Source organism: Pezoporus wallicus, unplaced genomic scaffold (assembly GCF_028554395.1).
Source record: "Pezoporus wallicus isolate ANWC-B61680 ecotype Strahan unplaced genomic scaffold, APGP_CSIRO_Pwel_v1 contig_4847, whole genome shotgun sequence".
Taxonomy (NCBI): domain Eukaryota; kingdom Metazoa; phylum Chordata; class Aves; order Psittaciformes; family Psittacidae; genus Pezoporus; species Pezoporus wallicus.
Window position 1 is genome coordinate 878,378 of NW_026642717.1, and position 14,686 is coordinate 893,063.

Below are 14,686 nucleotides of genomic sequence, written 5' to 3' on the forward strand. Positions count from 1 at the left end.
GGGGGGGGGGGGGGGGGGGGGGGTTGGGGGTGGGAGGGAAGGGTCAACTGACACAGTATTTTAAAGATGTTTTTTCTGTTGCCTTTTTTATTTTTAAGTGACCTCCTATATATATGAATAGATAGAATGTTTCATGAGAATAAAACCGAGTTTTAACTTGCTTCCTGACATGAAGACTTACTCTACTAACAACTCATGTGCAACTGGTACTCTTGACCTCATTCCAACGGTTTAAAAAACCCACCCACACAACCCATTGCGCTGCAGCTCTTAGGTTTGACCTGGCTTCGTACTGGTGCTGGGTCTCTTGATTTCCTCTACCTTGGGAACTGATATTTAAAACCACTGCTCAAATAAGTGTCTCTTCCTCAACCTTTCTCTTGTCTCTCTCTCTCTTCCCCTCCCCCATGAGCTTTTCTGGATGTTTGATTTCATTCTTTCCCATTAGAAGTGGCTGGTTTTGTGTCATTGCTTCCTATATTTACATGTATCATGGTTTTCAGTGGGTTTTTTCTGGTGGTGGTGGTGGTGGTTGGTTTTTGTTTCTATTTTGTTTTGAGGTTGTTTTGCTATTCTAAACCACACAGCTCTTTAAGCAGTTACTGGGCTAATGTTAAAGGAAAACACTGGGAGAATTAGTTTCAGACTTGGACGTCAGTTCACATACCCAGCCCTTCTTGTCTCATGGGGTCAAAACAAACTGACAACAAGAATACTATTGGAAAGAAAAGCAAACCCAACTGACTGTAGTATTTATGGATTTTAAAAACTTTGGCCAGTGGTCACCATGATCTTAAGTAAGAATCTCCTTGCTTTCATCAAACAGCATCAGTCCTGTTGGGCATTGCTTGGGAATGGCATGGCAAGACCCCATCTCCCCAGCTGGGCACTGCACCACTTTCATGGGTGTATGAGTCCTTGAAACTTTGTCCAGTCTGTATCTAGTCCTCCTTTTCCTTTGCCGTTGCTATACTTGTATTGCCAGGAAACCTCATTTCATTTAAGCTTGTTATGCTTTGTCAGGTGAGTACTACACTATATAATGTGTTTGTTTCTCTGCGTTCTCTGGGGGTGCCTTGAACACAATTAAAGCTCATTGCAAGCTGATTCTGGAACAAAAAGGTAGTGGGGAAAAAAAAGGAAAAAATCTAAAAAAAAAAAAAAGAAAACAAGCAAAACAAAAGCAAAAATGTTGGCTGTGTTATCAGGAGATCCCGATATTTATATCACAGACTTCCTAATGTAATGACTCAGGCGTCAGAGTTTGATGCTGCAGTATAAAACTATTATTTTATATATTGTACAAGTAATTTATTAAATGTCTTTCTAAGGGTATATGCTGTTTTTAAGATGCACTATATTTTTGGATCTAATCCTTGTATTATGTTTTTTTTTTCCCAAGGAAGTAAAATGTGCTGCAAAGGCAAGCCACAGTGATTAGTATGCTAACTGCTGCTTCTCTTTAAAAAGGAGTGGGAACTAGATACATAACTTTGCTAAATGGATTAACTGCTGCCAGAGAAATAATTAATGCTGATAGCGTGGTTGTTAATCTGGAGTCCAACACTTTGTCAAGTCTGTATTCTAAAGAGCGCTTAAATAGAAGTTAAAATGCCTAGAGTTAGATATTTTAACATGTAACTTTATGATTACCTAATAAATAAAACAAATCTGCATGCTGGAATTGCTATAATCCTGTAATAAAATTGAATCTGATCCACTAGGAGAAAGCACGGGGAAGCGTTGCAATCCCAGAATCAGCACCACATCTTCACTTGTGTCTTGTAATCCACCACTGTGGTGTTTAAGAGAGAGAGAGTGGTGGGTTTGCAGAATAGAGACTGTAGGGAATTTTGCAGTGAGACAAAGTGAACGTTTGCCAGGTTTTGAGAAGCTCATGTTTTGCTGCACTTCATGTCCTCTACCATTGCAACAGGGAGCACTGCTTTCACCTTGTTTTTTCTGGTCTGAGATGCATCTGGAGGTGCCTCCAGGTGAATGTTGTAGCCCATGGCTGCAGCATTTTAAGTCTCTCTCTATTTTAGGGCCACCTAGAGAAAGAAGGTTTAGCTCAGTATGAGCAGTGGAGCTGATGGCTTTGCATAAGGAGGGGATCTGCTAAGTATGGAGCAGTTTATTTTTATCGGAAGTGAGGTGAAAGTAAAACTATTAACATAAAGAGCTTATGCTCTCTTTCCTGCTAGAAAATTTCTCAACAGATTTTGACTTCATTTCAGTTTTGTCTCTGCCAACACAGTCCAAGTTAATTTTACATCATATATATAATATGTGTATGTATGTATACATACATCTATAATTCTAGTCAGAGTGTGTGTTTGTGTATTTTCCTGTTTAGAATACATGTATGTATATTTATAATACTCCCCGGAGTATTTCATGACTCAGGCATCAGATCTGATGCTGTAGAATACAATATATGTGTATATGCATATGTTCAAATACTGTGTGTATATTTAAAAGATCTATTGTTGGTGGTCTGTAGAATAATTATTCTCTTTTCTCTAAAAATTTTAATGGCACTACTTGCAAAGTCTAAGTGTACAGTATTTTCCTACACTCCACCAAGATAGGTGTTATTTATATCGAAGTCAAATATTGATATGCATTTTATGGTATTAGGCAGATAACATTGCCATTTTTGCAAAGAAGATCGCTTTTTGGCAGGAAGGAGTGCTAAAAATACCTTTTTATAAGGTTATTACCCCAACCTAACAACTGCTAAAAAGCCTGTTAGATGACTCCTGTTCTTGTACAAATTTTAGTGACTGTGGGCAGAGCCCTTTCCGTAGGCGAAAGTCACTTTGTGGTTCATGCAGTGCCACTGTTGTCCCTTTTGCCTAATTAAGGGCATGCAAAAAGAAACTAGCATCCTAAAATAGAAATGGCAACTGGCAGTGTTTGATTTCATTGATTGCTTAGAAGCAGAGATGGGCCCAGGCTACGAACCCAAGCAACCCCTCCGTTTGGAGGGAGCCGAGTGGGGACTGCAGTGTCCGGCTGGGCTTGTCCCTGCGACCAAAGGAGCCCACCCTCAGGAATGTGGGCAGAGGAGGGAGCAGCTACTCCACACAAGGGGCTGGGGCTGGGATCCCCAGCCCAGGCTGGCGTTACCCTGATTTTGTGATGTACCTGAGAGAAACGTGCATGGTTTCAGTCCTGTTCTCACTACTGCCTTTGCTCTGCCTGAAGCTATCTGGATCCCTCAGACCGGCAGGAATGATACTAAACACTTTGGTGATATTCAGTGCATGGTTTACTCATAGTCCCAAGCATCACCTTTGATTTCAAGGGTGGGGATGCCCTAAGAGTTTGTTCCAGAACCAGTTGGTTACAAGTGCACCTCTTATATATGCCTTACAAACTTCAGAGGCCATATTCAAAACAGGGTTTTATCAGTGTATGCAAGGGGGTGCAACCCCTCTTCTCTTCCTCCCCAGGTCAAACAGTATGGACAGTTTTCACACATATCTACCTGTATAACCCTCTGTACCTCTCATAACTGGTCAATGACTGTAACAGGTTACATCAGGTGTTTTTTCTACATACTTTTTACACAAATTCTATGCGATTAATGTAACTTAATTCAATGCATCATTTTATTGTACTAGTTCTTAAGCTTGTCTTTATTTTTTTTTCTAGGTGACTGTGGTTTCTTGTGATTTTTATTGTATAAATAAATGAGGTGGCTGTTGATGCTTACTCTCTGTTACTAAGAATTTTTACCTTTTTCGAAGAAAGCATTGCTATGAACTAATGAATTTAAAATGTCATTTACTCATTGTAAATACAGTATTGTGCAAAAAAACAAAAATAAAAAAAAACCATCCGACCCTTTTCATTCATTTGAATTGCTAGTGTTAACTGAATTTTGTCTAGACACCATTTCTGTTGATGAAATAAAGACATATCATTATGTATTGTAAATCGACTATTCTTGACTCTGAAGTTGATGTTGCAGTGCTCAGTTAACGCGTGGGTTGGAGGTGAGATTTGGGAGGGTAGGTTGGATGCGGTTGATACTGCTCAGTGAATCTCTGGGCTGATGAAGAGGTCTCCACTCATGTGGTCCCATCGCTAATTCACTATTCACCTTTGATCCAGGGATCCAGTCATCTTTGATCTGCTGCAGGAACAGCCAAGGGTATTTCACTGCAAAGATGAAATAAGTTGTTTTGGAAGATCAAAGAAGCTGTATTTGTAGCTAGTGCTTGACTTAAGGCAATTCAGCTAAGTCTTTGTTTTGGTCTTCTAAAGTGCCTCTGTAGATGTTGGGAGGCAAGGGGAGAAGTTGGGTTGTGTTTCCCCTTTACAGAAAACCTGAGAGAAATTGAGGAGTTTCTGCAGAAGCAAAATACAGCTGAAAATCTCTGAGTCTAACCCAAATACGGTAGAGTTCCTCTCTGAAGTGAGAACTTGTGCTATGGACCATTGGCATCACTTACACTGCAAAAGATGCAGAAAAGAAGAAATTGTAACAGCCTTAGGAGCTATTACCACAAGCAGGGTGTGGGCTCTAGCAAGGGGTGTTTGCTCTGTGGGACTCTCAAACACATGGCAGCCACCTCACTCCTTGTGTTGAATGCTACCTGAGAGCCTGCTCAACAGCCTAGCAGGAGGAGAGCTAGGAAGGAGGGGATGGCATGACCACTTGTCCTACCCTGGACAATACACTTGCTGGGGTGCTGCTGTGGGGAGCAGGGAGGAGGCAAGCTGCTAGAGGGAGGTCCTTACTCTTTTTTATCATCAGACAGGAAACGCTAGATCGCATGCCCTGGGCCACCATCCTTCAGGATGTGAATTGTGCGCTCCTCCATCTGCAGCAGGGAAAGTTGCCTGCAATTTTTCAGTTCCAAAACTGAAACATGTAACTTTCCAGAGTCACCCGGTTTTCTGAATCTTCCTGTTGAACGTATATGAAGAAAGCTTCCCACCCCCTCAAATCTGTCAGAAGACGTAGCATCCACCACAGCTACACTTATCCTGGCAGTAGAGAATGTACTTTAGCAAAGCTGTTTCTCGATCCCTGATCAGTTGGTGCTGGTGCTTAATGGCCACCATCTGAAGTATTTCCCTTTTTTTTTTTTGCCTTAAAATACTAAACAAATGCACACACAAACTGTCAGTGAGTTTGTAGTGGGGCAGGATATAAATGTAAATCATGTGCACCAGAACAAAAACGCTGTAATCTCATGCAATCTTTATGCTTGGCTCTTTTTTTCTGCTTTCTGCTAGCCTTGCTTTAAGGTTGCCAAGTCAAAGAGGATTTTTATGCTTGAGGAAACTGGCATAGCAAATGAGCTTGTTCCAAGCATCACTTGCTATTGAGGTGATTGCAAGTGCAAGCTATGATAAGCTTGACAAATAAAAGCAGCCAAAATCATGTGGCCAGAAATGGGGTCAGGGACAGTCAGATGAAGGTGCTTTGTTTTCCAGATATACAAGTGGAAAGATTGCTTTCTTGGGCCACATACAACCCAGAAATCCAACCCTCCAGAGCTAGTCTGTCCTAGCAAACTGAAGATGAGGTCTTTGGGGCTTTGCTTGTCTTTCAGTTCCTCTGTATGAGCTAAAGAGACAGTGAAAGGAATAAGATTTTCATGACCCTGAAGTGATAGCTTGCAGATCTTTTTGAACAACAAACTGAAAAGCACAGATATTTTGCAATTAAAATAAATTGCCCAATTTTACTGTTTCAATTTTGAAGCAGAGAGTATTAGCTATGAGGAGGCCACATTAGCACGGAAAGTGTCCATCAGAGCTTGAGGTCTGCATTAACACAGGCAGGTGAGCAGCAGCATATTCTTCAGTTTGTTTTTCATCTCTCTCAAATTCTCTGTCCCTTCAGATTCCATGAGTGTTTCTTCCATCCTTTATTCATTGGCTGCTGAAGCTTGGGGAGATAGAGGCCACGCTGCCCTCCAGGTAACTTTCAAATCAAACTAACCCTTTCTTGTAAGTGCTTTGGGTCTTCTGCTACCTTGAAGGTCTATGGATCAGGCTGGTTTCTGATATGAACACTACTACCATGCACAACAAGTAGTACATCCCAAAATGTTCTCCCAAAGACACAAGGCTGTTTCTGCAGTGGCAGCACACACTGACCATGTCTGGCTCAGTCTACATGAGAAAAATCTTCAGTTGTGGCATGAGCTACCTGAACACCAGCAATCAGAGTATGGTATGGCTGGGATTGGTGCAAAATGGAGGAATAAAGTGGTTGCTTTCTGAAACTGTATTATGAATTGAGCATTGTAGTGGCAGGAGAAGGGAACATAGCAACAGATAACCTGGTTTTTTATCTCTCTGCTGAAGGCAGTTTGTGCTCAATCCCTTTGTTTATTTCTTCTCCTTAGAATGTAATTACTTTTTCATGATAGATGATAGTTCTAGGAGCATGCTCTGAAAGATAACAAGAGAAAGAAAGCATGAAGCTGAGTTGGCTTAGAGGAGAAAAATAAATGTTACCATTATAATTATCCCCAACACATACATAATTGGGAAGGTGGGAATCTGGTGTTTTAGCTGACAACATACTTACCTTGTCAGGCTTTGTTCAGTGCTAAGGAGAGGGTGGGCAGAAGGGAACCAAAATAAACATGTAACTCCCTGCAGTAACTTGCTTGAAAAGAGTGGACACATCCTAGTGCCTTTGCTTTACAATTGAAGGAGGGTTGTGTATTTTTGATTCCTTTAAAACCATACAAAGATGGATTTCTAAGATCCACCTTATGCATTTGTTGCTACACAAATCCTCAGAGGGCTCATTATCTGTCAACTGCTGATGACTCCCAGAGTTTATCTGTTTGTGCAACTGGCAAATGGCTGCCTTTGGGGTCACCACCTAGCTTTTGAGGATAATTCATACACTCACTGTCATCACCACGAGCTTCTCCTGAATGCTCCAGGGCAGATAAATACAACTAGTGTGGAATATACGCATATATATGTATATATATGTATGTATAAAGAGGCTTTTGCAGAATAAAACTCTACAAAACCAGCAGTAGTTACCAGCAGGTGTAAACATGAATACCCTCAAGGATTCTCAAACACCCTAGAGTCCCTTACCCCACCTGTAGATTTTCCTATAGGTGAAGCTCAGCTGTTTAAAAAACTCCTCCACAGTTATCAGGCTTGTTATTTCAATGTACATTCACTCTTATCAAACTGTTCCCAGCCCCAGGAGTGAAAGCGGGTGAGGAGCTAGTTAAATGAGTGCGTATTTATTCCTCAAGTGTTGCTGAAAAGGCGAGTAAACATGCCTTGTTCTGCAGAAGACTGCAAGCATTCAGGCTGACATAGCAGCTCTCTTTTTCGTGTCCTGCTCACTGTGGAGTATTTTCCCACTGGGTAAAAGGCTCCAAGCTGAATGGAGAATTGAGAAGTAGAAAAAGAGCTGAACACCACAGAGGAATAAGAGAGCAATGCAGTGAGTGAAACCGAACCCAGTGGGTCGCAGAATTCCCCTGAATTTGACAGAGCCAGGATTTCAGCCTCAGAGACTTTTTTTTCTGCAGATGAATAAAATCAGCAGCCCTATCTCAGTCCAATTCTGTAAGCTGAGGGTATCAGCTTTACCAGCTGCTTCATTATCAGTTTTATCCCACTCATTCACCATGAAGAGGGGGCTTTGCTTTTAAAGACACATTGATTACTTTGTAGGCAAAAAATACAGCTTTAAAGAAATTACACTGAAAGCACAGGGCTAAATAATAAGGAATGCGTAGAGGAAATGCATTGAGGAATGGTGAGGAAAGCTCAGCACTCCTTGGAAAAAAAGAACACCCCAATTTAAAATAATCTGGAGTGCCTAAAATGCACTAATTCTGTCTGAAAATCTTGGCCTAGTCATTTTGGTTTCCCAGGAGAGGAGTTCAGCCAAAATATTGTTAAGAATATTATTAATCTCCTAATGACTTCCCATTTTGTTTTGTGACTCCAGGAAATTATCTTGGCTTAATGAAGATAATGTTAAGTCTCCCCATCTTCTTGCTATGTCCTTGGTGCTCTAGCAAGAGGACTGGCACAGTAGATGTTTCAATGCAGGTTTAGGCTTGGGATGCAAATGTGATAACCTGGTTCCAAGTCATCTGAAAGATGGTGCCTTACTAAGAGGAGTTACCAATCTACTGTAAATACTCCCAATGGCAGTTAACCAAATTAGATCTCACAGGGTTTAGAGGATTATTTAGAAAGCTAAACAAAAGGAACTGATGCTGGACATGCTCAGGTAGCATGCAACTGGAGTCCTCTGCTTTAGAAAGGCAGGGAGAGACACAGCTAACAAAAGACTTCGAACGCAGCTAGTGAGGAAATACTACACAGCCTCCTGCTTTTGCAGGAATGTTTGCATTCAGCTGCCAAATTGTGATGACACTGTAACACCGTGAAGATGCAATGCCAAGCTGTGGCCATGCTCAGCTGAGCGTTCTGGTGTTTTGCAGTCGTTCCTTTGATTTGCAGAAAATGGCAGACAAGGAAGACTGCTTCATTCTGGCAAAGGGTGACTTTGCTCTCTAATTGTTAAGTTGAAGTGCTCAGATCTCTTATTTCCATCTCGCCAGAGAGAAAAAGTTATTTGATGGTCCCAATGGCTTCACACTGTCTTGCACACATAAATCAATGAGACAGTCCTCTTAGTGCAGTGCTCCGAGAGCTAGATGCCTATTGCAGGCTGTAATTCCTGGCTCTGCCTATTTTGAAGAGAGCACAGATTATATCTGCACTAGTTATATACTGACCTTTGACTGCCTATTCATATTATCAGACTTAGAAATGTATTATGTCCCAGTCAAGGGCCTGACTGGTGCAAATTGTGAAGCTTTTTTCTCTTTATGATGCCATTCATGTGAAGAAACCTATTGACAGCAGCATAATTCCTACAGACCTTTGTGAATCCAACTCCCAGTTGTCATTTGTGATTCTAGTTATACTAAATTCAGAGCAGCTCTTTTCACTGATGGATGTATGAAAAGCAGCCATTTAAGGCCTGCTCACCTAAGGGAGGCTGGCAGCCAAGGACCATGCAAAAGGTGCCCTTTTGCTCCATAGCTCTCTCCCCTTAAATAAAAGCTAAAATATGGAGAGATATGCAAAACTTAGGGCAGAACTATGTGTGTACTCACAATATCTCTTAGAAGATAAGATACCATATATTCTCTAAGGTGTACACTCTAAGTGAGCCTTGGAAATGATTAGTCTACAGACAGTTATCAGTGAGCAGATTATCACTTCAAAGCATGCTGACTGCATTCCTCAGTAACAAGGTTTTGGAGGGTTACAGATAGCCTGTTTTCAGCTGTACCAGATGCTGAATTCCCCTGTCAGTGTAGAGTTTTGTAACATTATTTATCCCAGGTCTCCATCAAGTTGAGATAAGCTCACCATCGTCAGCAATATTCTTGTCACTCTGTTTAGGTGGCCTGAAATGAGTTGGAAATTATGCTCATGCCATGCAGCGATTTTCTCCTCCTGTGTTTTGCCATGTACTTTCCCTGATGCAGTGAAGGTCCAGTTTTGGTGGTCTGTCCTCAGAACCTAATAGATGTAAAGTTTGACCAGCAATGGCTCAAGGAAAAGATGTTTTTTTCCAATGGATCAGAGCCTTTTGAGAAGCCTTTAGCCTAAGAAATTTTTCAAGGTTTCTGCCTCTTTCATTTTGCCTTCTCAATCTGAATAACAGATAACTTTGGACAATGCAGTGACCAAGAAACTGAACAGAGTATGAAGAGTGAGTGGTTTTGGGTGTAAAACTAAACTGTCAGAGCACAAATAATTTTTTCAAGGTTTTATGCCATGGCTGAACATGAAATGAAGAAATGACTCTTCACCTCCACCAATTCCAGATGAGGAGGTTTTAAATAGCTTTGTTTGTTAGTTTGCATTGTGTGCCAACATGATTGGTCTGTACAAATTCCAACAATGGAATGGGCATTTCTTCTGTTATATATACAGCTGCTCTGAAGTCTGAAAAGTTGAGATATCCTCATGCCAAACATGCATTTTGTATTCAATATCCTATTGAGCTGTTTCATGGGGGTTTACAGTGAGGAATGAATGCATTCTCTCTTAAGGGTCCAAAGTAACCTTTCTTCCAAAAAGGAAGTCCTAAGAAGTTCCTGTTCTCTCTGAGGGATGCAGTTTTGTATTTCCTTAGAAAAAATCCCTTGATCATGACCTGGTCAAGTACTATCAACAACCTAGTCTTCACGGTCTGATTAAGAGGTTGCAATTTGTTATGAGAGGTAACTTCAAGAACATCTAGTTGTCCCTAAAAATTATTCTTTGTCTGGTAGAGACTCGTGTTTGGTGTGGAAATGCAATTGGTAATATTGCTCAAAAAGATCTCATCAATGTCTGACAGTCAAGCACCCATAGCTGTACTATTAAATCTGTTCAGTGCTTTCAATGCCATGATTCACAGAATGTGGTTGACCTGTATTCATATTCTTGCAGTATCAGATGGATTGATTTTGTGTAGCTTTAAGATTTTCTTTCAGCTAGGAAGGCTATGACGGTTGTGGGCAGTTGCAGTTGTACTGCTATCTTAGCACAGTGTGTGGGTATGTGTTTGCTTGGAGGTTGCTAGAATGGTTGTTGAGGTATAGGAAGTGATATTTTTAATGTTGATTTGATACTCTCATTGAGCTAGTGCAAGGAATGCTACAGACAAGTTCTGGCAGAATGATATGGAAGAAGGGGAAAAGAAAACATTCAAACCAGCAAGGAACTAAAGATGATAGTTTGGGAAAGTTATCAAAGAAAATTGAAGACCAGTATCAATTCCACTGCGATTTTGCTCCATTTGGCTATGCAGGCTAGACTAGTGAGATCCAGGTTAGAACAGACTGTATTTTGGCTGTTCAGAAAATGTTTGTGCATGTGGATTCATTGTTATGTTAAAAAGTATCTGTCCTTTCTCTGCATTACTGTTGCAAGTCACTATTGATCAGGCATAGCAGTAGATAACAAGTTTTGTATGCTTCAGTTGGAACCTTTTACATACAATTCCTTTTAAGTACTTTTTTTTTTATAAAATCACTAATTTTTGAATGCTCCTGTCATGCAGATAAATCTAATCATAGATATTTTCTTTTATCTGAATATTACTACATGATGATTGTCTCCTGGAAGTCAAATTAAAACAGATCAAACTAATGCTGAGTGCCTTTTACAACCAAAATAGAATGTGGAATTTAGGAAGTAAAGACTGGAAGGATATAAATGTTTTAATGCCCAGAATCAATATTGCTATGATGCACCAGCATATTTGTGTATTGAAATTGTTACTCATAAAGTGTCATAGCAATGCTAGCAGTAAAGTGAATTTGCCAAAATCTTGACCCTGTTGTATATAGAAGCACCTTTACTTTAAAATATCATGTGCTGTAAGCAGGTAGCAATAGGGAGCATACCCACATGAGTCATTTTAAAATGCTAGCAGCAGTCCCATACATCATGATCTGCAAAGGCAGCATGCCAGAACAGTGTTAGTTTCAAGAGTAATGACACTGCTTTGCGAACAGCTTATATCTCTGTGCAAGATCTCCCCTGGAAGATACCATCATTGTCATTAAAGAGTAAAAGCTGCCAGGCAACTTCTGTGAATTCTCGGCAGGGTGCTACTGGAATTCTGTCTTACTTGAATAACTTTTTACACTTCACCTTTTTAAAGAGCCTTCTCAGCTGAGTATTGAAAACCAGCAGATCAGACAGATTGGACTCTAAGCCCTCTCCCTGTATTAGAGATAGTGGCATAAAAAGTGATTAAATTGCACCTAAAGTGACAATTTAACATGACTTATGCTGACTGTATACTGCACAAACTGTAACTCCATGAAAACTGGAACCAGTGAACAGTTTTTTGATAAGCAATGTGTAACAGTGCCTTCTGCTTCTAACCACTCTCTGTACTCAAGGATCCTCTTTCTCACAGTGTCAGTGGAGCTGGACAAGTTTCCCTTTAGACAGTCCTCAGAATTTGATTGGGATGATGTAGGGAGTATAAAGAAGCTCAGATTCGGTGACTTAATGATCCTCAGCACTCAATAATTTCTTAGCGATGCTTTTGTTCTCACCAGAGAAGGGGACAGAATGTGCGGGAGCTTGGGTTGATCGTGAGGATGCGTGGTGTTAGAGTGGTGTTAGGGTCGGAAGCGCAGCCCAAGCCTCCCTGCCCCCGGCTTGCCCCCTCCTCCCCGGGGCCCTGACAGGCAGCCGGGGGTGCCAGCCCCGGCCCAGGATCCGCCGCCACCCCCTCCCTTGGGCTTCCCCTTGGGCCGCAGGGCGCTACTTGCCATCGACACACGTCGGCCCATGGCGGCGGCCGGCGGCGGGCTGCTGGTCGGGCTGTCCTCCTCCCGGCACTTCCCCTCCGAGCCGGAGCCCGAGCCGCGGCCGGGGTCTCCACAGGAGGCGGCGCTGTCGCTGTCGCTGCTTTCCCGGCTCCCGGTGAGGACGCGGGAGAGGAAGCTGGAGTTGCGGGTGCCCGGGCAGTGCCCGCTGTCCGGGGATTCTCCGCGTTCCTCATCGCGGTCGCGGCAGCCGCTGCCCCGGCTGTGCCTGCGGGGCGCCCGGCGGGCTAAGGCCGCCGTGCTGGGTGTCCGCGACGCCTCGTCGCTGCTGGAGGAGGGCGGCGGCTGCTGTCCGTGGTGCTGCCCTGCGCTGTGCCGCCGGCGGGCCGGCGGGGCGCTGCGGAGCTCTCCGCGGTGCTGGCGGCCCGGCTGAACATCCGGCTGCCCCGCGGGAGCGGCAGTAGCGGGAGCAATGGGAGGCTGCGGAGCTGTGGAAGGCCGCAGAGGAGAGGCGTTGCTGGCCAGGGAGGCTGGCTGCACCACGGAGCTCTTCTTGGAGTTGCAGAGGCTGGCCTCCTCCTCCAGTCGTGGCGGACGCCAGTAGAGGCTTTTCTTGATCTTCTTGAGGCCCAGGTGGGCGATTTCTAGGAGGTTGAGGAACAGAGAGACAGCAGCAATGCTGTTCATGAAGACCATGAAGATGGTCTTCTCTGTTGGTCGGGACACAAAACAATCCACCGTGTTAGGGCAAGGGGACCGAGTGCATTTGTAAAGGGGGGGCATGTGAAACCCATATAAAAGATACTGACCTATCATAAAGCCCACTTCGACCACAGATCGGGTCAGGATATGTAGGACATAGGTGCGCAGCAGGGACCCTCTCAGGGGTGCCTTATTCACTTTCTTCTGTTCCTCCAGCTTACGCAGTTCTCTCTCCACTCTCCTGTGCTCCTCAGGCATGGGTTCCAGGTCTTCTAGCTGAGCTCGCAGGTGGGCTTTCTTCTTCTGTCGCTCTTTCTCGAGAGCCCTTAACCTGTAGAGTGCATGGCCCATGTAAACTAGTGATGGAGAAGAGACAAATATGATCTGCAGTACCCAGTATCTGATCAAAGAGATGGGGAAGGCCTGGTCATAACAGATATTGTTGCAGCCAGGTTGCTCTGTGTTGCAGATGAACTCAGACTGCTCATCATCCCAGACATCTTCAGCAGCCACTCCCAGCACCAGCATCCGAAATATGAACAGGATTGTGAGCCAGATTTTGCCAACTATGGTAGAGTGGATGTGCACTTCTTCAAGGATGCTGCCCAACAGGTTCCAATCGCCCATGGTCACAAGTTCATCTCTGAATGCAAAAAAATATGTTGCCTTAATGCAATACTGGATTTCCCATGAAATGGCCCTTTTTAGTGGTTGGGTTTTTTCGGGGGGTTTTGAGGAGGGGAGGTTGGGGTTGGTTTTTGTTAGTTTTGTTTAAGTTTTTTTTTTTGTTTTGTATAAATAATCACCTTTCATATACATTCTTCTCATAGCAGGAGAGCTCTTTGAAATTTATCATTATTTTCTACTTACCAGGTCTTTAACTGAATGCAGACTTCATGATTACCGATGAAAAATGCAAACATGAGATTATTCTAAGCATGAAAGAGATTGATTTCAGCTGTAAACCACAGTACTTTGTATCTGCCTACAGTTTTACACTATTTTCTTCCCACTAGGAAAGAAGACAATTTTTCTCACTTTGCAAATCCGTTACCAGCTGCAATTTAATTCTACACCCACTCCATTCCACTATGGCTCTGCCTTAGTTTTGCCATTATGTATAATGCTCATGGCGTCGATAAATTGTCTGAAAAAGTTTTGAGAAGTATCCTATAACTGCAAGAAAAAACTGTTTCATTCTGTACCCCAAGGCAGCAGCATTATTAGTGCCATCCATCCAATATTTTCCCCTCTACCAGGGTAACAAACCACAGGTTTCTTGCTTGGATTCCTAAAACTACAAATAGATACTTTACACATAGCTGTACATGTATAGTCTCAGTTCTAGGATAATATTAATAAAGTAAGAGTGCTTCTAGGATTAATGGCTTTAATTTTATGCATTTAAAGTCTTACTGAATCACCAAGACTTTGTCTTGATTATAAATTTTAACATATGAGATAAATAAATCAGGGATTACACAATGGAGCGATTCGGACTTTTTTTGCTGTGACTGTTAAATGATCTTTTTAACTACCACTTTCCCAGAATCTCTTTGATTCATCAGCAAATTCATCTGTCTTCTGCTGCCAGATGCTGCTGCCAGATGCTTGATTTCCAAGCTGCTTCTCTGGAAACTATTTGGGAGTTTCAGGTAATGTAGGGAATT

The 14,686-nt window shown here is 42.5% G+C and overlaps 1 protein-coding gene across 1 annotated transcript; it reads right to left on the reverse strand.

Annotated features, from left to right (window-relative positions):
* Positions 1–12,164: 12,164 nt before the first annotated feature.
* GJA10 (gap junction protein alpha 10) lies at positions 12,165–13,710 on the reverse strand. Its single transcript, XM_057432081.1, has one exon. The coding sequence runs from the start codon at positions 13,641–13,643 to the stop codon at positions 12,165–12,167; it is 1,479 nt and encodes a 492-aa protein (XP_057288064.1). The 5' UTR covers positions 13,644–13,710.
* Between the last annotated feature and the right edge of the window lie 976 nt (positions 13,711–14,686).